This window comes from Haliotis cracherodii, unplaced genomic scaffold (assembly GCF_022045235.1).
Source record: "Haliotis cracherodii isolate W230 unplaced genomic scaffold, xgHalCrac1.p SCAF_13, whole genome shotgun sequence".
Lineage (NCBI taxonomy): Eukaryota > Metazoa > Mollusca > Gastropoda > Lepetellida > Haliotidae > Haliotis > Haliotis cracherodii.
The window spans coordinates 33,974,384-34,000,471 of NW_027266268.1; the positions used below are offsets into that span (position 1 = coordinate 33,974,384).

At 41.8% G+C, this 26,088-nt stretch overlaps 1 protein-coding gene across 1 annotated transcript; it reads left to right on the forward strand.

Moving 5' to 3' along the window:
* The first annotated feature begins 2,180 nt into the window (after nucleotides 1-2,180).
* Nucleotides 2,181-23,441, forward strand: LOC139459215 (protein mono-ADP-ribosyltransferase PARP14-like). Its single transcript, XM_071240670.1, has 17 exons — nucleotides 2,181-2,247; nucleotides 4,615-5,237; nucleotides 8,208-8,236; nucleotides 8,590-8,767; nucleotides 9,752-9,798; nucleotides 10,994-11,239; nucleotides 12,083-12,298; nucleotides 13,114-13,135; nucleotides 13,323-13,427; nucleotides 14,617-14,682; nucleotides 15,443-15,634; nucleotides 16,816-17,007; nucleotides 17,834-17,991; nucleotides 18,125-18,464; nucleotides 20,044-20,204; nucleotides 21,086-21,263; nucleotides 22,532-23,441. Exons 2-17 carry the CDS (start codon nucleotides 4,631-4,633, stop codon nucleotides 22,906-22,908), a joined length of 3,114 nt encoding a protein of 1,037 aa, XP_071096771.1. The 5' UTR covers nucleotides 2,181-2,247; nucleotides 4,615-4,630; the 3' UTR covers nucleotides 22,909-23,441.
* The last annotated feature ends 2,647 nt before the right edge of the window (nucleotides 23,442-26,088 follow it).

Here is a 26,088-nt window from a genome sequence, read left to right on the forward strand (position 1 = left end):
CATAAAAATATCCCCAAAATACTTTTCTGTTCAGTATATAAAGATTGATTGATACATTGACAGTGGGCTGCCATGCTGACGTCTACGCGTGACACTGCGATAACGGTTGTGTATTAGGAATGTGTAGCATAACTACCGCCACATACTATCTGCAGTTGGAAATCACAAGCTCGTGATACCGAAGACACTATTAATAAAGCTGGAAAGATTCGTGTCACAATAACAGAGGTCTTAAAGATATTTGCCTTTGATGCTGCTGCTGAAGAGTCTGTGCCTATAGGGGGCACGGGTGGCCGAGTCGTCTAAAGAGCCGCGATTCGCTGTGCAGAGTTGCGTCCCTTGGGTAGAATGTGCCCTCAGCATCACATTGCTAGTCAGACCCTTGAGTACCCGGCATAGAATGTGCCCCCAGTACCCCATTGCTAGACAGACCCATGTGTACCCTACATAGAATGTGCCCCCAGCACCACATAGTTAGTCAGACCTATGAGCACCCGGCGTAGAATGTGCCCCCAGCATCACATTGCTAGTCAGACCCATAAGCACCCGACATAGAATGTGCCCCCAGTACCCCATTGCTAGACAGACCCATGTGTACCCTACATAGAATGTGCCCCCAGCACCACATAGCTAGACAGACCCATGAGCACCCGGCGCAGAATGTGGCCCCAGCATCATATTGCTAGTCAGACCCATGAGCATCTGACATAGAATGTGCCCCCAACACCACATTGCTAGACAGACCGATGAGTACCCAGCATAGAATGTGCCCCCAGTACCCCTTTGCTAGTCACCCCCATGTGTACCCTACATAGAATGTGCCCCCAACACCACATTGCTAGACAGTCCCATGTGTACCCTACATAGAATGTGCCCCCAGCACCACATTGCTAATCAGACCCATGAGCACCCGACATAGAAAGTGCCCCCAGCACCACATTGCTAGACAGTCCCATGTGTACCCTACATAGAATGTGCCCCCAGCACCACATTGCTAAACAAGACCCATGTGTACCCGACATAGAATGTGCCCCCAGCACCACATTGCTAGTCAGACCTATGAGCACCCGACATAGAATGTGCCCCCAGCACCACATTGCTAGTCAGACCCATGAGCACCCGACATAGAATGTGTCCCCAACACCACATTGCTAGACAGACCCATGAGCACCCGACATAGAATGTGTCCCCAGAATCACATTGCTAGTCAGACCCATGAATATCTGGGCAACGTAGATAAATGCAATCCTCGAACGTTCGCAATCCTCGAAAGGTCGCATCCAAAAGAGATATGACAATCGGTAGTGGGGGGAAAAGAACAGATAATCGACGTGGAAATTGTGAGAATATCTGCGAAATACAAAAGCTAACACCCCTGTTCATAAAATGAACTTGTCCGACATTGTTGTGGTCGGATTCATAAGGGTAAATATTTTTAAAGCTTGTACATTTAATTAACATCCTTAAAGAGGCTGTTGATAATGTTGAAATGTCATATAAGAAATAAACGACTCGTTGTTTATCGTTCAAAAAAACTCTGTCAGGGAGAATAAATGTCGCAATATGGCTGAAATAATGCCGATGCCACGTTAAATTTTAAGTCATTCACTCGTCGTTCATGTATAAACTGGGGGCACGGGGGGCCCAGTCGTCTAAGGCGCCGCGATTCGCTGTGCAGAGTTGCGTCCATTGGGCACGCCAGAAACCTATGATTGTGGGTTCGAATCCCGGTTCGCCCCAATTATGTTTCTAGGTTTGTCAGCACAATACCCGTACTCGTGGGTTTCACCGAAGTGGTAAACGTCTAAGACCTGCATCACTTGGGGCTTTCCTCCAAAATTAAGCTGAAACGCCGTGATATAACTGCAATACTGTTAAAAGCGGCGCTAAACCCAACTCACTCACTCACCAACTCACTCACTCACTCACTCACTCACTCATGGAGTAGTATCTGTTGTAAATCAGACTCCGAGATGTTTTTTAATCATCTTGACAAAAACACATGTTCATTCCAATTACATCTGCCACACCTGCTGAAAACACTCACTCACTCACTCATCTATATACGTTTGCATCTATATCAATATGCACACTGATATTAGCACGCGATAACACTTCCCAACTTCCTGGTGATATGATATAAAGGTAACACTGTGGACAGATCAGCATTACGAGGTGATGAGAGCTGTACTGCAAGGGATGTCATCAGGGCTGTCGTGAGCGATAGCGCCTCTTTACACGATTCTTGTAAGTATGTATGTTATATTTACTGTTCAAATAATTAACGTTTAATCAAGTGGCATTTCAGGTTTGGGGACTTTATTTACATTTAATATGAACTGATTTGGCCATTTGGTTGTAATTTCAACAGATGTAATTTCAATCTTGGTTTCAGCTTCTGTTGGTTTAAAACCTCTCCTTTTTGTCAATGTATTTTTGGTTAACAGGACGTGGAGTCCAGACTTTCCTGAGGTCCATGTTATATTTTCTCAGAATTATACTCTAGGTTTCTGTCTGTCAAATAATTACCGGGCACATTGGACTTAGGTTTGTGATGGTGTTGTGTTGTTGAGGTTGGGATCCAGGTCAATGGTGCAGATCCACTGGATCCCATGACTGGCATGATGCTTAGAATGCTCTGATTGCGGGTGTCTCGTTTGTCGGTTGATCTGTGGTGTTCTGTGAATCCTCAAGTTCATCCTCTCTTGATGCTACAGCTTCTAAAAGGTTACATAAAGATACTTTACCCTAGGTGTGTGTTGTCATCTTGAATCAGTATGACCTAGACTACCCAGGAGTGAAAACTGCCAGGAACATTTAAAAAAAATTATTACCGAACATAGCCACGATTTACATGAAGACACTGCATCCTCACATGGCCAGGGGTTTGGGGACATTTTTAAACATTTAAAATATAAGTATGCGATACTATGCTGTGTGAGAAGGTAAGATAGATAAGAATGTAGGTAGGAGAAAGGAAGGATAGATGTAGAAGATATAGAAGTGGTATTTTATGTGTTTCTAAATTCGTAGCAGTACAGACAATTTGTTTCGAAAAGATGCGTTATCACACCCATGTATGAAGTTTTCAGTGTCACTATATTGTCTTATTATTTTCTTCTTGTTCTTGTGGGAGGGGTTTCTTAGCCCACAATCTGTAGTGAGCTGAGTTTAACACTGCTTAGAATAGTATGATAGATATCTGTCAGCCACTGCTTCATGTGTGAGGACATCCGTACATGATGTTGGCTTATCTGTTTGGTGAAGTCAGCCATGACCTGTTCGATGCTGACTGGAAAATCACTGATTATTTATATAGATTAGCCTCGTTCTATGCAGTACTAGTTGGTGTTACTGCGCGATGTGAGAATGTGTAATACTGCTCTCGCTATGGTCTCATGTGTTGGACTTTGCACAATGATATTGCCTGTGTTTATCAGTTGATTGGGGCAGATCCAATCTGAGGGTTGGTTGGTTGGCTTGTTTGTTGTTTAACGCCGCTCTCAGCTATATTCCAGCTATATGACGGCGGTCTGTAAATTATCTAGTCTGGACCACGCAATTGGGACCGATGACATGCATCAACCACATCAGCGAACCTGACCACCCGATCCCGTTAGTCGCCTTTTACGACAAGCATAGTCGCCTTTTACGACAAGCATAGTCGCCTTTAAGGACAAGCATAGTCGCCTTTTACGGCTTGCATGGTTTGCTGAAGACCTATTCTACCCCGGATCTTCACAGGTCCAATCTGAGGGACATATATGGATTTCAACGTCTTTATTATTAGGAACTCAACGTTTCGGAGTACAGTAAAGTACGGTTATAACGAAGGCACCACTAATATTAGCTGGTTATAACAGTAGTTCGTTATAAGCATATGTACAGCAAGTCTACAGCAAATGGCCGGGACCCAAACATAAGTTCGCTCTATCCGTCGGTTCGTTATAAGCGTGTTAGTTATAAACGTGGTTTACTGTGTATCCTTACTCCTTCATCAGGTGAATGAATGCTACGAGTCATTTAACATATATGTGTCCATGTAAGAACAACACAAATAATACGATAAAAGAAGTGGAATAGTCAACAAGGAGTGAGTGAGTGAGTTGGGTTTAACGCCGTTTATAAAACAGTATTCCAGTTACATCACGGCGTGTCAGCTTAATGTGGGAGGAAAGCCCGAAGTGATGCAGGTCTCAGAAGTTTACCACTTCGTTGAGCACGAGCACATGTATGCACATGTATGGTGCTGACAAACCTAGAAACATAATCGGGGCGAACCGGGATTCGAACCCACAGTCATAGGTTTCTGGCGTGTCCAAGGGACCCAACTCTGCACAGCGGATTAACAGTGCATTTCTTCATCCCCCATTGGCTATAAATCATAAAATAATATTAAAATATATATATTCAGATCGAAAATAAAAACATGATGTTTTGAAGGGGTCGCCAGCTTGTTTTCCAAAACCTGTACCGTTTTCTTTTACCTGACTTGTCTGGTTTCCAGTATGTACAGACAACCGTCATATATCTGCAATATTGCGGATATAAACCTTTACCTGCACACAAGCAAACATTCCTTGCAGTCATGCAGTGTTTTCTCTTGTTGCACAGACATTCACCATCAAATATGGACAACGAGGCGGTTGAGACGTTTCCTTTCTCGGATCGCACTGAAATCAGCTTTCTGAAAAGAGTCAGCATTGAAGGCCAACTGAAAGACATCCATCCCGACATTACAATTAACATCGACGAGACTCAGGTCCGAGTCGAGGGGCCAAGGAATTCCGTGTACGATGCCAAAACAGTCATTGCTACCATCTTGGGGGAAACTGAGTTACGTGACGTTACAGTGACTGATCCATCACGCATCAAACTTTTCAAGAAGGATGTAACTCGTAGATATATTGGAAGCAGACTGTTACGAAATGGCCTCAAGGCAGTGTACGATGTCTGCGAAGACAGGATCAGGATCCGGTGCAAGTATGACGAGTTTTGCCGAGTTCGGGATGTCATAGACGCTGCCATCGTCAGTGAAGAGGTAGATGCCTCTGTTGGTGTAACACTCCGTGACAGACTTCACGAGTTCAGAGATTATACGGAAGTGGACGACAATCCAAGGCGTACTCGCCTCTCAGTACATTTAGAGAAATACCACTCGGTGAAGGAAATCGTGGATGGTGTGATAAATGAGCTGAACGAGGAGCAAGGTGTTCTTCGCCGACGCAAAGCTGATAGTGAGTTTGTTTGGAATGGAATTCTCCGTGTGTGTATGTGTGTAAAGTGTATATGTGCATGTAATATGTAGTGTGTTTCGTGTGTGTGTGTGTGTGTGTGTGTGTGTAAAGTGTATATGTGCGTGTAATGTGTAGTGTGTTTCTATTCTGTGTGTAGTCTCTGTGTGTGTGTGTGTGTGTGTAAAGTGTATATGTGCATGTAATGTGTAATGTGTTTATAGTGAGTGTGTAGTCTGTGTGTGTATGTGTGTGTGTAAAGTGTATATGTGAGTGTAATGTGTAGTGTGTTTCTAGTGTGTGTGTATTCTGTGTGTGTGTGTGTGTGTAAAGTGTATATGTGCGTGTAATGTGTAGTGTGTTTCTAGTGAGTGTGTAGTGTGTGTGTGTATGTGTGTGTGTAAAGTGTATATGTGCGTGTAATGTGTGTAGTGTGTTTCTAGTGTGTGTGTGTGTGTGTGTAAAGTGTATATGTGCATTTAATGTGTAGTGTGTTTCTAGTGTGTGTGTAGTCTGTGTGTATATGTGTGTGTAAAGTGTATATGTGCATGTAATGTGTAGTGTGTTTCTAGTGTGTGTGTAGTCTGTGTGTGTGAAGTGTATATGTGCGTGTAATGTGTAGTGTGTTTCTAGTGTGTGCGTAGTGTGTGTGTGTGTGTGTGTGTGTGTAAAGTGTATATGTGCATGTAATGTGTAGTGTGTTTCTAGTGTGTGCGTAGTCTGTGTGTGTGTGTAAAGTTTTTTTATGTCCATGTAATGTGTAGTACGTTTCTAGTGTGTGTGTAGTCTGTGTGTGTGTGTAAAGTGTATATGTGCGTGTAATGTGTATTGTGTTTCTAGTGTGTGTGTAGTCCCTGTGTGTGTGTAAAGTGTATATGTGCGTGTAATGTGTAGTGTGTTTCTTGTGAGTGTGTAGTCTGTGTGTGTGTGTAAAGTGTATATGTGCGTGTAATGTGTAGTGTGTTTCTAGTGTGTGTGTAGTCTGTGTGTGTGTAAAGTGTATATGTGCGTGTAATGTGTTTCTAGTGTGTGTGTAGTCTGTGTGTGTGTGTGTAAAGTGTATATGTGCGTGTAATGTGTATTGTGTTTCTAGTGAGTGTGTAGTCTGTGTGTGTATGTGTGTGTAAAGTGTATATGTGCGTCTAATGTGTAGTGTGTTTCTAGTGTGTGTGTAGTCCCTGTGTGTGTGTAAAGTGTATATGTGCATGTAATGTGTATTGTGTTTCTTGTGAGTGTGTAGTCTGTGTGTGTGTGTGTAAAGTGTATATGTGTGTGTAATGTGTAGTGTGTTTCTAGTGTGTGTGTAGTCTGTGTGTGTGTAAAGTGTATATGTGCGTGTAATGTGTTTCTAGTGTGTTGTAGTCTGTGTGTGTGTTAGTGTGTAAAGTGTATATGTGCGTGTAATGTGTATTGTGTTTATATTGTGTGCGTTGTCTGTGTGTGTGTGTGTGTGTGTAAAGTGTATATGTGCATGTAATGTGTAGTAATGTGTAGTGTGTTTCTGGTCTGAGTGTGTGTGTGTGTATAAAGTGTATATGTGCGTGTAATGTGTAGTGTGTTTCTAGTGTGTGTGTGTAGTCTGTGTGTATGTGTGTGTGTGTGTGTGTAAAGTGTATATGTGCATGTAATGTGTAGTGTGTTTCTAGTGTGTGTGTAGTCTCTGTGTGTGTGTGTAATGTGTAGTGTGTTTCTAGTGTGTGTGTAGTCTATGTGTGTATGTAAAGTGTATATGTTTATGTAATGTGTAGTGTGTTTCTAGTATATGCGTAGTCTGTGTGTGTGTGTGTGTGTTAGTGTGTAAAGTGTATATGTGCATGTAATGTGTATTGTGTTTCTAGTGTGTGTGTAGTCTCTCTGTGTGTGTGTGTGTGTGTGTGTGTGTGTGTGTGTGTGTGTGTGTGTGTGTGTGTGTGTGTTTGTGTGTGTGTGTGTGTGTGTGTGTGTGTGTGTGTGTGTGTAAAGTGTATATGTGCATGTAATGTGTAGTAATGTGTAGTGTGTTTCTGGTCTCTGTGTGTGTGTGTGTGTGTGTGTGTGTGTAAAGTGTATATGTGCGTGTAATGTGTAGTGTGTTTCTAGTGTGTGTGTAGTCTCTGTGTGTGTGTGTGTGTGTGTGAAGATTTCAAGACATATAATTCATTTGTTAGAAATCAGATAAAGAACACTTTTATCAACAGTAGCCATCCAGCATGACCTGAGTGGACATTACTTTTTCTCTCTCGTTTTCTTGAACAGATAGATATACAAGCCTTCAACCATAACACTATCTAATAGTTGGTACCTTATTTTATCAATTCTTTTGTTATTTGTCATTATTTGTGATTCATAAACATAGGATTACTCCTACGAATATAAATAAATACATTTCTATTAATATCATAAATAAGATAATAGAGTGTGAAGATAATCGTTTGGATCGTGTCAACACTTAATATGTGTATGTGTTACACTGTAGTCAGTCGTATTCTAGCTACTCTGGTCCAAGGAAACCGGCAGTTGATAGCTTGATAAAACCACTCAGGTGTTTCATCTTGGTTGTTTCCCCGGCTCTAAAGAGTAGGACAGAGGACTGGGATATTATCTACCACTGAATATCCACCCGAGGTACCCACCCATTGTCTGATTATGCAAGTGTTTGGAATCTGCAACTGGACAAAATAGGGCTGTTGGGTAGCCTAGTAGTTGAAGCGTTCGCTCGTCACTTTGAAGTCTGGCATCTACTCCCCCCTGAGTACAATACGGGAAGCTTCATCTTGGCGCCCCTCTCCCTTATGTTGTTACTGGAATATAGATAAAAGCGCCCAAAAATCATACTCACTCAGAAGATGTGTTAGCTCTAGTGGCGAATGTGTTTTAATATGTGCTGCGTTATGTATGAACATTTGGAAGATGCAAATATTAATTAACATATGTAGGGAATGAAGTTGTTTTTCTTTTTTAAATGAAAAGTAACTCAATATTTGTTTTGTGCAGGTGGATTTAACGACTCAGGCGAGGATCAGGTAACAAAACAAACTATTCATTTATTTATTTTACTTATGTATTTGTTGTTTTATCCTCACGCGGTAATATTTCAGTTAAATCACGACTGTGAAGTTGTAAAGTCTGATTCAGACAAACCAGTGATTTATATTATGACCAACTATGACAAGAAATTAACCAATAAATCAACTCCAGCTATTGAGTAGTCTTTAATGACCATCATAAGCTACTGGGGACTCTAATATTGCTAAAAGCAGCGTAAAATCCAACTCACTCACCTAATACCCAAATTTCAGCAACAACCCTGCCATCCAACGAACCTCACCTAATCCATTACAAAACTTTACCATATTCTGTGTGGCTTCTTCTCTAGGTCAATGGTGGTGGCGGTGGTCCCCTCGCCCTTCAAGATAAGCCAGTGTACACCGAAAGGCTTGAAATCCGGAAACCTGGCATCGAAAATATTGCAAAGTCCGATCAATTTCAAGCATTTTTGGAGGAAACAACACATGGAAAAAACATCAAAGTGGCGCCATGTCATGTCAACGAAGGTAAAATGATCTACCTTTTGTATTGTTTGTTTATTGTGTGACGCCCCACGAGAACTAGTACATCACGACAGCCTGTAAATAATTGAGGTTATTCAGATAATTCAGTGATTGATATTAGTAGCAACGATCCATGCCATAGGGGTACAAGCCTTACCCCCTGGTCCATTAGGTCGCTATCTAAGACTAGCAATGGCTTGAAGGGACCAATTCTTACTGGATATCCCAACGGGGGCATGCCCTTTGTTAAGGGAAATGGAAAAGTTGGTCATGAAATGTGTTTATCAGCTTGTCTACTCCATACACATGATTAGTTATATTTATATGAAAGTGACAATGTCTCTCACGTCTATGGACGCCATTAGGTGAGGTGAGGTGAAATTGGGTTTAACGTCGCGTCCAAGATTATTGCACTTATATAGCGACGTGCATGCACGTGTATGTGTGTGTGTGGCTGCTTGTACTAGTCCGGACTGATGCCGATTTATAGTGCTAGCTCACTGAGATACCATGCCGCAGTTTAACACGAATACCCCACTCAGACACAGTATACTGATTCCGAGCCGACCAGTCCTTGTTTTAGCCCCTTAATGCCGAGCGCCAGACAGGGTAACAACAAGTACAATCTTTTAACGTCTTTTTGTATGACGCGGCCCGGGATCGAACCCTGGACCTTCCGCTCTCCGGGCGGACGCTCTACCACTAGACCACGGAGGCGGTCGGACGCCATTAGGGCCATATACGTGGTGTTTTGTTCTTTCTCTAAAAAATAACGCAACACGTTGGCGTTTCAAGGCACTATGCTGAAATTCAAGGTAATTTGTCGAAAATTCAAGAATCATGTTTAAAATATTGATATGTATTCAAGATACTTACTTCAAAATGTTATCTTGAATTATCAAGAAAGAGTTAACCTTTTATGTCTCTTCAGTAGAATATGCTTCAGAAATTGTTGTATTTTCTTCACATGGCGTTTCTGTCTTTCAGAACAGGGGAGGATCATCATTAAGCAGGGCACGCTGGAGGCTTTAGAGGTAACTTCTGTGTCCACGACTGAAAGTCATGTGATGAAAGAAAGTGGCTGATATAGTTTGGGTTGGATGTGTCAGCTATAAGAATCAGTCCAGTGATTGGTATTAGCCTGACCACCATATCCATTCGAATGTCTTGTATGATAAACGTAAACTGTCGGGGAAGAGAGTATAAACCAACTTTTGTTGATGGTTACGAATGAAACAAACAAGAAATTGTTATTCGATAGTGATGTATTTGACACAGTGACATGGTTTTGTACCATCTGTTTGCAGTGTTTCCGCCATCGGTTTCAGCCAAGTAACGTTTTGATAATGGTTAAATTGTTTGGTCAAATTCTAATTCAATTGTACACTTTCTTATTTCCTGCTAAAGGTAATTTAATTGCATTAATCAGAAATGTCCAGAATCGTTTTGTCAACAAGGGTGAGGTGAGGTGAAATGTGGTTTAACGTCGCGTCCAAGATTATTGCACTTATATAGCGACGTGCATGTACGTGTATGTGTGTGTGTGTGTGTGGCTGCTTGTACTAGTCCGGGCTGATGCCGATTTTTAGTGCTAGCACACTGAGATACCATGCCGCAGTTTAACATGAATACCCCACTCAGAACCAGTATACTGACTCCGAGCCGGCCAGTCCTTGTTTTAGCCCCTTAATGCCGAGCGCTAGACAGGGTGACAACAAGTACCACCTTTTAACGTGTTTTGGTATGACGCGCCTGGGGATCGAACCCCGGACCTTCCGCTCTCCTGGCGGACGCTCTACCATTAGACCACGGAGGCGGCCTTGTCAACAAGGGGCCTCTTGAACACAGCATTCCTTACAGGCACGTTGTTTTCTGTCAGTGCTTGTATGGTTGAGTGGTAAGAGTGTATGTCCTGAGAGCGGAATGCCAGTGGTTCCATCCCCGGACGGTGTCTATGAAAATACTTGTTGTTACTCTGCTGCGCTTGGCATTATGGGGATAAAGGGAGGACTAGACGACTGGATGTCATGGTCACTGGATGTCATGGTCACTGGATGTCATGGTCACTGGATGTCATGGTCATTGAGTCACCCGAGGCATGGTATCTAAGTGTCCATGACGACACGAGTCCAGACAAGTACATGCAAACACAAAAACGTTTGTGCACGTCGCTATGTAATAATAATTTTAAACGCGACTTTAAAACCCATTTCACCTCACCTCTTTCAGTTTAAGGTGGATGTGCTAGTTTGTCCAGTCTCCAAAACGTTGGACCTGAGTAGTGGCGTGGTGGCAAAGGCTCTGTCTGAAGCTGCTGGATCGGAACTTCAGGAGGATTGTAAGAAAGACTTCCGGGTTAACGAAATGAAGGAGTGTCATATGACGGTGACGCCACCCTATCGTCTCAAATGCAACAATGTTCTCTTTGTGGCCTTGCAACACTGGAACCAAAGACCAGAAACAATAGCTAAAGAGGTTGGTGTGAATTAGTTTTGTTAGTATTGTTTGCTGTGATGTTATTTACTGTAAATAATTGAGTCTGTAAATAAGTAATTGGTATTATAACCTCGGTGCGATGACACGCTTTAATCCAAGACACCGATCCTGACCACTGAATTTATTATGTCGCCTCATTTGAGTGGCAAAGGATGCTTGGGAGATCTTCTTACCTGCCCTGACGCTCTTTGAAATAAAGCTCAATAACACTTGAAGATTACTCCTGCTAAGAGTGAGTGAGTGAGTTGGGTTTAACGCCAGCTTTTAACAGTATTCCAGTTATATCACGGCGTGTCAGCTTCATGTGGGAGGAAAGCCCGAACTGATGCGAGTCTCAGACGTTTACCACTTCGGTGAAATCCACAAGCACGGGTATGGTGCTGACAAACCTAGAAACATAACTTGGGGGAACCGTGATTCGAACCCACAGTCATAGGTTTCTGGGACGCAACTCTGCACGGCGAATCGCGGCGCCTTAGACGACTGGGCCACCCGTGCCCCCATTTCTGCTAAGAATATTATCCAAGAAACATCAGCGCCGGGTCACCAAGCAGTGGAAGTATTGTTACTGTAATAGCCATTATACATTTGGATCCGTAAGTGTAAATCTTGAAATACGCAGTTCGCGAGAAACCTTTAAAGAGAAAGAGAATAAATAAATTGTACGATTCCGACTGTTTCTGTATCACTTTCAAATAGTGATGATATCATTTGTTCACGAACAGATGAGTGTATCCTGCACAGGCAAGTGAATTGTTCACCTGATAAAATATAATGCGAGTAAGATACTTACCTTTTTCGCATTGTTTGTTCACATTTCAGATGTACCAAGGGTTACTCAGTGAATGCCTGGAAAAAATATCAAGGATTGAACCACGTCCAACGTCTGTTGCACTCCCTGCTTTGGGCTGCGGCAATCTCGGGTATCCACGTGACCTTGTGGCCGACTTGATGATGGACACGGTGAAGCAGTTTATACAAAGACAGAAGGTTGATGTATATGTGATACTACACCCCCAGAACCCGGAAGTACAGAAGGTACACCACAGTCCTAATACAGATTGACCATTTGATGTTCTGGGAGAGGTCTGGGATTTTGTATCGAGATTAGATAGTTTTCAGCTACTGCTACAAAATCAGATTTTTTTTGTTTGAAACTAAAAACCTGGGTTTTATGTTTTAGAAAAACATTTTGCAACAATGTCATTTTTTTGTGGCAGACAATTTTCTGTTTCACAGTCTGAAGCATAATAAAAAAATTCAAGAACTTTCGCAGACAATTTATTGTTTTAGATAAAATTCCAGGCACGCCCCAGGAAAAAAATTTGGTTGGACCCTTGGTTAAAATTTGCACGTTAGCGCTTATTTAGAGTACAAACTCGTTCAGTTCACATACTGTACATGCTGGCTCTTGTATAACTTAATTCACATGAACGATTGTTTTTGTATATTTTGTACTTATTCGTGGTTGTGTATATGAATGACATGCGAAGTCTTGTGTGTATATAGTCCATGCTCACTATAGTACATACCATCCACAAATTATGAAACGTCATGGCCTGGGATTCTCTTTAAGACACCGGCTATTGTTTCGGGACTTTGTCTTGACATTAGATATACCACCCAAAAGAAGTTGAGGATCACCCGACTCTTTCATATTGGTAATGTTAATATGTCATGGCATGAGAGATTAACTATTGTGATATGGAAGAATCAGGTGATCCTTAACTTCTTTTGAGTAGTATATTTGTTCAGCTACAGCTGCAAACCCAGATATGTTGTTCATTTAAACATGAGTCGGAATGATATTTTGTGTATGGGTTTGTGACGTCATTCCTTTATATCCCTTCCAGGCATTCCAAGCAAGACGGGAAGGTATGTATTACATCATAACGTATCATATCAAACAGAATTGAGAAAGTAATCATCTCTGATCGAATCTGCGAAACAAGTAAAGCATTTCGAAATGAATTGTGTTAAATACTAAGATCTCACATTCATTATTCGTGTTCAATAAGTTTTGTTTGAACATCTCCCAAGTCGTGATGGGCCTATTTTGCAGCGTTTCACATCGAGGACATCAGACTGACAGTCAGAAAAGGGGATATTTTGGAAGAACAGACCGACGTGATAGTCAACAGTATATCAGAAGACTTCTCACTGACTGGTAAGGTACATGTACTCTACATGCTATATAGTGTTCCGTATAAACGACCCAGCGCGCATGGATAGGCTTCATCACACTTATCCTCACAAACCAGATTTCAGCCTTTGTCTTGTCCATGCCTTAACGCTAGTCAACGGAATAAACACATAAATCTGTTTTTAGGTGGGGAAATAACATATACTGCTTTTGCGGAAGTTCTCAATTCAGCGCTAATAAGTAATGCCATTTGATTGAGGGAGTCGCATTCATATTGAGACGCATTTTGGGATAGGGACCAGCAGTCGCATTCATTTGGAGACGCATTCATTTGGCGACGCATTCATTTGAAGATTAACAGTATGATCTCCAAAATTTGAAACTTGTAGATGATAATTCCCCGGATGGAAAGTAGTATACTGTCGTCTAAGTCGTCTACATATTCTCTTTGCTAATACAGTGTCACAAAACAGTTTATTGTCTTTGGAGTATATAGAATTTGGTCTTTTGACAATTAGAATTGGTCCCCAGCACCTATACTGATTGAAAGAGAATCGAAAGGTGCGTGATGTGTGTCTTAGTTCTATTACGTTGAATTTCCTCTGCGGTCTGCATATATCGATGACATCACTGCAGCAAGTGCAGAATAGAACCTGGACCATCCAAACCACTGACCGAAATCATGAACAACGACCCACGCTATTAGGGCACGTCACACATAATCCGTCATTGAGTGTGACCAGCCGATCCCCTTGTGTATGCTCGTACCAGAATGTTATTTATACGCATATTTATCGTCAATCACAAGCTGTCAGTAAATCCCTTGTCAGTGGATGTTGTTTAGTGCCGCAGTCAGTTATGTTCAAGCTACGTCACCGCGGCCTGTAAATAATTCACGTCTCGGTGAAGCAACCTAATGGTTGACAGCATGAGCGACAGTCCACACCGTAGAGGCATGATAGCATACAATAACCTAGGACACACAGATAACCATCTAATCCACATCAGGAAATTATTCTCTCTGAGCATTGTTTCTTGTGCGTCTTGCTGATTGGCTAGTTTGTCCAATTGTTCCATTGGTTTATTGTCTGCAAAGGGGCCAATGGAAATATGTCGTCATCAGGCGCATTGTAAAGTTTGCCTATAATTGAAGATGTTATCACCTAGATGTCCCGGATGTCAGTTATATATCAGCTGACCTTTTATGTTTCAGAAACCCTTTCAACAAAACTGGTAGAACGCTTTGGAGAGCCATTCAAGAAGGATTTCAGAAAAAATCGTGAGTTTCATATGTTTTTGGAGATATCTGTTCACAACGTTTCATGCTGAAGTTTAAAGTAAAGTGGATTCAAGATTAACTTTATAAAAGAGCGGCTCTGTTTACAGATACAGCATACACAGAACTAAAGACGCTGAAGTAAATGAATATAACACAATTATAACTAACACCAACAACAGAAATAACATACACAGACGTAAACGGGATCATTTCCCATCACACAACTACCGTAAACAGTATATATCTGACCGACGCGTGAAGATCCAGGGTAGAATAGGTCTTCAGCAACCAATACTTTCCGTAAAAGGAGACTATGCTTGTCATAAGAGGCGATCGTAAGAAGGATCGTGTGGTCAGGCTCGCTGACTTGGGTGATGCATGTCATCGATCCCATTTGCGGGGATCGATGCTTATGATATCAATCACTGGTCCAGACTTGATTATGTACAGACCGCCGTCATTTAGCTGGAATATTGCTGAGTGAAGCTTTAAACAACAAACCAACCAACCAACCAATAAAGATTATGTGCATGATTAACTTATGCATAAGGGGATAAGGGCATAAACAGATAGAACAAACCAGGAACACACTTAACATGCAACATTCACGTTTTAATTTTGATAATGGTTATACGACTTAGAGTGCGGCGTTAAACAACCAACCAACCAACCAGTATATTTGTCAAGGAATAATATTGTCCCAAATGTTCTCATATACATAAACTATTCTTGCACTTTAGCATACTTTCCTGTTTCATAGTTCCAGCTCTGCAAAAGTCTGGATTATCGTTTTGCAAGTCGTGCAGACCTTGGACTTGTGTAGTACATCTTTGCGCCAGCGTGTTTAAAGGGAAGAATGGAACAGATTGGCTGGCAGCGATACTTTCATGCCTCAAAGAATCTGGGAAAAAGTTCAAACCAGCGTCTATGGCCCTTCCTTGTCTTGGCGTTGGTATGTGAAATATTTTGTATATTTGTAACGATAATTCCATGTTCACACTTCCCCGCAAAAAGGTTTGCTTTGAAGGTGTTCCGATTGTGATTGAACAATACTGAAGTGATGACGGACCCATTTCATTGTCGCATGAAAAGTTTGCAATTATGTTCAGCGGTACGAAAATAGGTCCTAGCAAACATATGCTTTTCGCAAGAGACGAATAACGGGATAGGCTGCTCAGGCTTCGTATCCCGGTTGCGTGGATCGATGCTCATGATGTCAATCACTGGATTGCCTGGCCCCGGATCGAACATTTACAGACCGACGTCATACAACTGGGATATCTCTGAGTTCGGCGTTACACAACAAATAATGAAAGAAAGACTAATACTCGCAATTCTCTTAATACAATTTCATTCTTTGATATACAGCAAAACACGGGTGTTCTGGGCAGCGATTAGGTCCTCAATTGTAATGTACGTCGATTTTTATTCAATAGACATTCCTCTATGGCAATGATCGTTGATCTGATTAATCTTGTTTCTATCCGATCGATAGTGTTTGTTTGTTTGTTTGTTGTTTAATGCCGCACTCAGCAATATTCCAGCGGTCTGTACATAATCGAGTCTGGACCAGACTGTCTAGTGATTGACATCATGAGCATCGATTTACGCAGTTGGGATACGATGACATGCATCAAACAAGTCAGCGAGTCTGACCACCCGATCCCGTTAGTTGCCTCTTACGACAAGCATGGGTTGCTGAAGACCTATTCTACCCCGGATCTTCACGGGTTACGGCAAGCATGGGTTGCTGAAGACCTTCTTCATGGGTCAGGTGACTAAAGGGATCAGGTTGTCAGACTTGATGACTTGGTTGATGCATGTCATCGAATCTTAATTTAGAAGATCAATGCTCATGATGTCAATCATTTGATCACGACAAGCATAGTCGCGTTTTACGGCAAGCATGGTTTGCTGAAGACCAATTCTACCCCGAATCGTCCCGGGTTTCACTAAAAGTGGTACCAACTGGAATACCGGTATCTCTAGAACAGGACCTGCTCACCCATTCTGGTTTTCACTGGTTAAATCACATAATTTTCATCACTATTTGCCTTTAACACCCAGTGATCGCATAAAGAAGATGCTTCCTTGCTAACAGTTACTCAATATATTTACGTTCGTTTTGATCAGGTTCTCAGCGTCTTTCCCCCGAACAACTGGCGGAACTCTTGTATGATGCCATAGAACAATACCGAGCTGCAGTTCACTTCAAGAAAGATCGCATCAACGATATCAGGCTGATAGTGCTTCGTGATGAAGATTTTGATCGAATCGTCACCACGTTGCAAGACATTCAGGAGAGAAACAATAAACGTCTCGAGGGTAAGACCTTTTTCATCATTCAATTAATATAAATTCTTTAATTCCTTGAAATAAACAAATGAAAAAATAGTGGTTATTTTATTTCAGTTATATATGTTTTTCTGTATTTTTTTTTATGATATTGGCACACAATCATGTCTCAAGAACCTGGGCACACGATGTCGCAAAAAATTCCAAGAGCACTGCTCTGTTCCTGGTCGTTGATTTGTGTATTCCCGCCTTAAGATGAATGGTGGTGAGGTGAGGTGAACTGGGGTTTAACGTCGCGTCCAAGATTATTGCACTTATATAGCGACGTGCATGTACGTGTGTGTGTGTGTGGCTGCTTGTACTAGTCCGGACTGATGCCGATTTATAGTGCTAGCCCACTGAGATACCATGCCGCAGTTTAACACGAATACCCCACTCAGATACAGTATACTGACTCCGAGCCGGTCAGTCCATGTTTTAGCCCCTTAATGCCGACCGCCAGACAGGGTAACAACAAGTACCATCTTTTAACGTCTCCTGGTATGACGGGGCCGGGGATCGAATCCCGGACCTTCCGCCCTCAGGGTTGACGCTCAACCATTAGACCACGGAGGCGGTGTAAAGATGAAAGGTGATATGATGTAAATATATAGATTTTGTAATGTGTCAGTTCAATGAAATGGCAGGTCTCGGTACATTGTACACTTCACAACTAAACAGACCCAAAGAACAAATGGCACATCAGCCGGGACTATCGTTCAGTCGTAAGAGTATGAATCGAGTGGTCAGGTTCTGTGACAGCTGAATGTGAACATTGACACCCTTGACAAACAATCCTCATATTTCTTTATTACAGCCACGGGGCAAAAGCAAGTATATGATCTTTACGTATCATCTACTGAAACATCAAAGGTGCAGGATCTTGCTGGACAAATCCGAAGCTTCGTCGATGCAAACGTCCGCAGTGAGGTGGTTGAAGACGACAGGCTGGTTTCTGCAATGTCCAGAGAGAAGGTGAGTTCATTTCCTCATCTGTCGTCCACATGTTTCTAAACACAAAATATGTTAATGATTAACGTGGTTATAATGCTTGCTTATTGGTGGTGGATATATTCACGAGTTGCTAATTCGGTATTCACTGTTTGAGATGGACGATCTTCAACATCTTGCAAGGAATCACACTGTGGGTTTGAAGATGATCGGAAGCAAGCTGATACTGTTTGGCATGGATGTGGACATAGCCAAGGCGAAGGTTGACATCAAGAGGTTTCTGAGAACATGTCACAGCGCTAGATGGAGTCCGGCGAAGGACCACAATCTCGATCTGGACTCAATCAGTGGCAATGTTGAGGATGCTTATCAACACAACAAAAGATACACACTGTTTACGGATCAGTCCAATAGGCTCTACAGGCTGAAGATCAAAGAAGGGAAGGTTTCGATAAGCCAGCATCCAGATAAACGAGAGATACAATTACTGAGAACAGGTGAGTTTGGTGATAATTATTTTTGGCCGTTATGTACACAGCTGTATAAGAAGCGGTACAAAAGTAGTCTCCTGTTATAAATGCCTCCTTGTATGAAAATCTGTGTCAAGCTATCTGTTCTTTCATTGCATTTCCAGTATCAAATATAATCACTGGTAACCCCAGCTTGTCGTAAAAGACGACTAAGTGGGTCGGATAACTTGGTTAACTACATGTCATCGTTTCCCAATTGCATGGATCGATGTTCATGATGTTAATGACTGATTGTACGGTCCAGACTCGTTCTTTACACTTGTTGTTGTTGTTGTTTTAACGCCGCACTCAGCGATGTTGCGAGGCTATTCCATGCTACGAGGGGCGGTCGGGTAGCCTAGTGGTTAAAGCGTTCGTTCGTCACGCCGACGACCCGGGTTCAATTCCCGACATGGGTACAATGTGTGAAGCCCATTTCTGGTGTCCCCCGCCGTGATATTGCTGGAATATTGCTAACAGCGGCGTAAAACCAAACACACTCTCACACCTCCTTATTGAATGGCACATATTTTGGGGGCACGGGTGGCCCAGTCGTCTAAGGTGCCGCAATTCGCTGTGCAGAGTTGCGTCCCTTGGGCACACCAGAAACCTATGATTGTGAGTTCGAATCCCGGTTCGCCCCAATTATGTTTCTAGGTTTGTCAGCACCATTCCCGTGTTCGTGGGTTTCACCGAAGTGGTAAACTTCTGAGACCTGCATCACTTCGGGCTTTTCTCCCACATTAAGCTGACACGCCGTGATATAACTGGAATACTGTTAAAAGCGGCGTTAAACCCAACTCACTCACTCACTGGCACATATTTCACAACTACATTTGTGCGAGAGACGGGTGGTACCAGAAGAGCAAGAAATGACTTTTCTTTTTGCGAACACCTGGTGTCATAACTGATATCGAGTGATCCATTCGTGTCATTTTCATCACTACTTTGCCTTCACGCCTAATGAATCAGGTTCGGAAGATATTCGAGTCTGAAATTGACTGAAAGAACTCCTCACGTTGTCGTGGTACGATGACTCCCACTCTCAGACCCTGTCCATCTGGTCTCATCTAGTCGGGGACATTGGTGGCCCAGTCGGCTATGGCACCGCGATTCGCTATGCAGAGTTGTGTCCCTTGGGCACGCCAAAAACCTATGATTGTGGGTTCCCCCACTTATGTTTCTAGGTTTGTCAGCACCATACCCGTGCTCGTGGGTTTTACCGAAGTGGTAAACGTCTGAGACCTACATCACTTCGGTCTTTCACCAACATTAAGCTGACACGCCGTGATATAACTAGAATACTGTTAAAAGCGGCGTTAAACCCAACTCACTTACTGGTTTTCCTTGTGGCACAGTTGGCCCTGTCGTCTGACCCGCAGTCCATTGTGCAGCTGTGCAAGAAACCTAACATACTGAAAACTGTTAAAAGCGGCGTTTAACCCAACTCACTCACTAACTCACTCCCCTCTTACGACAAGGAACAGAGCTCTGGAACACCTACATGTATGCTAACCTGGAGCCCCACGTGTATGATTGAATGCATTAGAACATTTTATCTCTTCAGTCTCCGTGACGTATGATGACATTCCACTCAACTGGTCGCTTCAGCAGCAAGGAGTCGCGGACCGCGTCCCTGTGGAAAGAGATGGGGAAGAATTCAAAAACGTCATTACTCGCTTTGAAACTCAGAGGCAGTCCAAAAGTGAGAAATTTCACATAAAAAATGTGAGTCTGCAACAGCAATATGGTCCATTTCAACCATGTACACAACTTCATATGTCGAAATTTAAGTTCAAATTGAGTAGTGATCGCAGTTCATGAAACCAATGTAATTCAGTCAGATAAGGCACAGATATCGATGTGCAGAGTCCTGCTCGTTTTGGGTGTCGGTATCGTGTGAGCGAGTGTTCAAATCTTGGTCTTGTATTGGTTTCTCACGAAGTGGAAGGGGTATAGGAATGGGTGCTGTCCCTCCGTCCGTCAACTTTTTTTCCGGAGCAGAACTAAACAGTCATGGGAGATATCTTAACTAAACTTGGCACATAGGTAGGACCAGTGGTGTACTCGTCCCTGTTGATTGTTTGGGATTTTTAAAAAATATGTTCTTTTTTAGTTTCCATGGCAACGACTTTGACTGAAAATAACGGTAGTGCTCATTTCCGGAGCAGATCTTGAAAATATGTCTTCCAAATCTTGGCACATAGATGGGTCTAGTGGTAAACTGGTGCCTTTTGATAGTTTGGGATTTTCACTAAAAATATGTTTCGAGTTTCCATGGCAACGACTTTGACTTAGACTAAAAATGGCTGAAAAACCGTACACTATTTCGTGCCTTGCACACAACCAGACATTTCATATTGGCCGGGATATGAGTCCTTCAATGTAATAATAAGTATATGTCATGAGACTCATAGGGGCGGTCGTGTAGCCTAGTGGTTAAAGCGTTCGCTCGTCACGCTGGAGACCGGTGTTTGATTCCCGACATGGGTACAATGTGTGAAGCCCATTTCTGGTGTCCCCCGCCGTGATATTGCTGGAATATTGCTAAAAGCGGCGTAAAACCATACTCACTCACTGAGACTGATACTTTGGATAATCTTCTTCAGGTATATCGGATTGAGAACAGGCTACTACACAGGAAGTATAAGGCAGAAGAGGAACGACTTTCCCTACAAAATGGCTGGGACAAGGTCAATGAGCGCTTACTCTGGCATGGAACCAGTCAGGGCTCAGTTGAAAACATAAACACAAATGGATTTGACAGGGGTTACTGTGGTGCAAATGGTGAGTTCCGTCGGCATGTTATCATGATCTTTTACACACAGAATGGTGAGATACTACGTTACACGTGTGTCATACAAAGTTGACCTAGGTGTATTTGTTTTGATTTCTCTCAGGTCACGCATGAAAGCCGAATTTTTGTTGATATTCATAAATAATAAGGAGACTTTTTCGAGATTAACACTTTACGAAGGCAAACATGATCATTACACGCATCAAATTCGGTTCGAATACTTCAGTTATGCATAGGTCTACTACAGAAATTACCTACTCGAGCACATCCATTCCATGTGGCGTGTACGACTACAGATAGATTGGGGTCCTTCAGAGCGTGATGATGTAAATGCAATTAAGTTCAGCGTGGCAAAATTAAGACAGCCTTAAATATTTCGACCAATTTATAAACTAATGTTGATTCGTCTGTGTATTTTGTGGCACTTTCGATCAGTCACACTGAACATCTGGGTACAAATCATACGAAAACTCCTTGGAAATGTTCCTGATTTCGTGGGTCAAAATATCCCAGATGGGAACATTAACTTTTTATATTAATTTCTAGCTGAGACGTTGTAAGTTGATCACGGTTATCTTTTCTTATTCTGAAGGTGACCTTGCCCTTCGTTTGAAGCTGCCACTGACACAATATGCAAGCAAACTCCCGTTTGGGTATATTGTCGATTAGTTAATATGAACTTCTTTGGCAAACATTGATTTCCCTTTCCATGTAACAAATATCTGCCAGTGATTAATACCCTGACTAGACAAGTGATGGCATCTTCATTTTTGTTACTGTTAAGGCATAATTTGACACAAGTTGTGTGCACGGTAATCAAACGGATGAGCGGACAGAAAAGTCCAGTAATGCGATTTCATATTTGGGGGAATTAAATTCTAGGATTAAATATTGTTCCAGATACAGGTACAAAACCAGATATATTTATATTTAAAACATATATTTATATTCAAAACTATTAGTCCATTTCTATTCAGAAAAAAAACACCTTGCATCAATGTAATAAAGAGGTCGGTCCTTCAGAATAGTAGAATATGAATTTACGCTTATTGTGTTTCAGAGTTTGTCAGAACCACAAACGTGATTGGGTTTCACCAAAGTGTTAAACGTCTAAGGCCTGCATTCATGAAGCTAACAGGTCGTTAAAAAATTAAATGTGTATCACGGCGGCATTAAATCAAAATCATTCACTCATTCACTCATGCTCACTACCTTTGTCGATGTTGATATATTTTATTAAAAACAATTCATTGTTTAGCCAACAGATTTGGTGAAGGGACCTACTTTTCTGTCGACCCATCCTATTCGTCCAGGGACACATACTCGCCTCCAGATTCCAAAGGATTGAAATACGTGTATCAGGCGAAGGTACTGACTGGCATTCCAGTGGAAGGGAAGGAAACGATGAAGTACCTGCCAGTGAGAGCAGGCACAAGCACTCCCTATGATTCTGCTGTCAACGACTTAAAGGACATCAAAACCTATGTCATCTTCAAGGATGATCAAGCTTACCCTGAGTATCTAATCGAATTCACCTATGCGGTCGGCAAGCAGGTGGACATGGCAGGAAGCAAGACAACAGCCGATCCTTGTGATGCGCAAGACAACAATGCTCCAGCAATGACTCGGTTGTAGTTTACCACTGAAGAGTGGTCAGTCACAATAACCTCAATCGGACTCAAGTGATCACATGCGGAAACAGCTGTTAGAACCCTTGTCCTTTCTAGCCCTGGTTTGTGGGCAAGTAGGTAGCAAGTCGGAATATGTTGTGGACACAAAAATTGTTGCAGTGTCGGACACCTATTTCTGAAAACATCATTGTGTTGAATTGTATTGGAATACTGGTTTCGAACCAAATTGAATCTGTCATATATCTTTTATTCTTTATCAATTAGCCAATATTTACAAACTTACTGAAAAATAGCCCCTGAAGCTCCTCTTAAGTTTCTCATTGATATTTGCTCATAAAGACGTTAAAAGATGGTACTTGTTGTAACCCTGTCTGGCGCTCGGCATTAAGGGGATAAAACAATGATTAGTCGGCTAGGAGTCAGTATACTGTGTCTGAGTGGGGTATTCATGTTAAACTGCGGCATGGAATCTCAGTTGAGTAGCACTATAAATCGGCATGAGTCCGGACTAGTACAAGCACCCCCCCCCCCCCCCCCCCCCCCCCTCCTATCACTTCACCTTGATATGTATCCGTTGAATAAGCATTGTGTTAACGTTGTGTAAATGTATGTATTAAACGCAATTCATTATGATGTGTCAGTCTGGTACTGGTACTTATATTGCCACTGCTGAGCTAGAATTAACGCTTATCGTTGTTACAGTGCTGTCAGAACTAGTATTACTGTTCATTGTTTTTTGGTGCACAGTTTTCTTGTATTTGATGTTTTGATATTGTCGTCCTTTCCCCTAAGAACTAATTCTCTGACAGCAAAGTGTCAAAATACAGGACACATTTCACTGCGTCACAACGTTCCACGAATGTGTTTTAAGAGAGTGTGTCCTGTGTTTTAATATCATGATTTGAGATGAATACCTTTGCTGAATTAAAGAATATAAGTTCTTTCTGGCAAATTGATAAAGTTATTGCCAATAGTTGTATCTTTCAGCAAGTAGTTACCTTGTAATTTAATCATTTCAAATAAACAGTATTGTTTCCACAAATTTCCAATTCACCGTTACATTTTTGAAAAAAAAGTGAAAGGTCATTTATACATTTGTAATGACTCATAAGTTCAACTAAACAGTGGAAAGTGATCAACCTATTTTTTTCGAATTGTAAACATTCTGTGTATGAATCTACCTTACTGATTCAGAATTCAACGTTTTCAGGTATCAGATGTCCATGTAGCTGTTTGACATAATATGGTGTAACGTAGCGCGAGTCCTGAACGACCTCAACGCTCGTATATATATAGAAATAGGTTCTTGAATTAAACCCTAATTACGGGCTGTCCGAATCCATTGCTCAAAGCAGCTTGACTCAGGGAACTAAAGTACAACATCGGAGCACATTTACATATAGTTTATTGAAATAACATTCTCATACAAAAACAAGCTATGATATAACAAACACTGCTCCGACTCAATAATATAGGAATGGCGGGTTGAAAAAGATCTATCTTACCTAGCACGTGTTAAATAGAATGATAGGTCAAGTATTTCCCCGACAGCTACTCGAGATGACAGCGAGTGTTACAAAATAATAATGCGACAATTTACATCCTACAACATTTCAATAACATGTCTACAAGTCATGAAGCGTGATTTTTATGCAGAAACGACAGCTTGTATATCCAATCAGGGACTGGCTTTCTTCGCTCTTCAGCCTAGCCAATCAGTGTCTACGACTTTTGGCCGATGACACCCGATCCTGTCTGAATGCTAGTCGTAGATCGTTCGGTTTCCGATCACTTGCGAAGACAAAGCAACTGCTAAAATCGTTACAATAGCATCTTGCCTTTGAACTGAGTGAATGCATAGAGGTTATCACGCGATTGTGTTTTGGAATAGTAAATACACTGTGTCTGGTCCTAATACAGAATATTTACCTTCCCAAAACGCACAAGCGGGACCACTTCATCATGTAACGTCGTTCTTAATTGCTGTCACCGAAAAAACAGAAACTTCCCAGGAATGCACGCATTAATATATATTACGTCAGAAGGTCAGTGATGTGTCAGTGGGGCAGCAACAGCAGTCAAAATAGTTCCAATTCAAACCTGTTTCTTAGACAGTGGCGAAAAAACATACAGGCAAAATGACAATTGCCAACGCATATTGTTTCCACAGATCTTTATCGGCAATATATCGGTCCGCTTGATAAGAGTACCCGCCCGTTATCAAAGTTACTCTAACCCTAGTCCGTGAGACTTTTCGAGTCTTCCTGTCCTGTCATAGTGTTATTAAGTGCAGTGTCAGATATACACACTGCGACAAATTAAACAAGGTACCATAATTCGGCCAAATCTAACTGTCCTAAATTGGGACAAAGACCCCAATTTGCAGATGTGTACTTTTATTTTAAAAATAATACCAATTATCCCAGTAGTTTCTCCAGGTTCCCGATGGTCATTTCAGACTCGATCTCCGATAAACAAAGGCAACGCCATGTTTGTTTGTAAACACTGAAAGAAGTACCTACCTGACCTTTCATATTTGCAATTTTATCCGTATATGACCCCGCCCGATACTGGTTTTATCAGTTGGCTTAATCCTGCCGGGATACGTACTCGTTGTATGATAAAGTATACAGCTTTGTAACTGAGAAGCAGTATTTCAATTTGGTCATGTGACAGCGTGATGCAGGGGGAAATATCTGAACTGTTGCAGTTGTCAGATGTTTACCTCTTCAGTGAAACTGACGAGAATGAATTTAGTGCCCCAAGCCTAGAATCATAACCAGGGCAAATCTGTTATTTGAACACCCGATCCTATGTTTTTGACACGCCAAAGGGCCACACTCTGCACAGGGAATTACAACGCCTTATACGAGATGGTCATCCATGCCCCGGTGATAATAACGTATATACCAAAATGGTTCAAAAAGATTATTAAAGTTACCACTGTATTTCCCTTATCATCATCATTTATTGTATTCAGGCCATAGGCCCATATACATACAATAATATTATATATATATATATATATATATATATATATACGATTTTGTACATGTACAAGTATAAACATGCAGACTTATATCCACAGAGATGTGCACGTGTACAATTTTGTGAAAAATAAATCGCACCACAACACAACAAGAGGAGATTAAAGCATTTGATTAATAAAGGCAAATAACCTCAA

Bases quoted from the DNA above. Each gene is read 5' to 3' on its own strand.
- LOC139459215 (XM_071240670.1), top strand. From the start codon at position 4,631: ATGGACAACGAGGCGGTTGAGACGTTTCCTTTCTCGGATCGCACTGAA. The intron at 13,136-13,322 runs GTATGTATTACA...CCTATTTTGCAG, and splicing joins ATTCCAAGCAAGACGGGAAG to CGTTTCACATCGAGGACATC. The intron at 13,428-14,616 runs GTAAGGTACATG...TTTATGTTTCAG, and splicing joins AGAAGACTTCTCACTGACTG to AAACCCTTTCAACAAAACTG.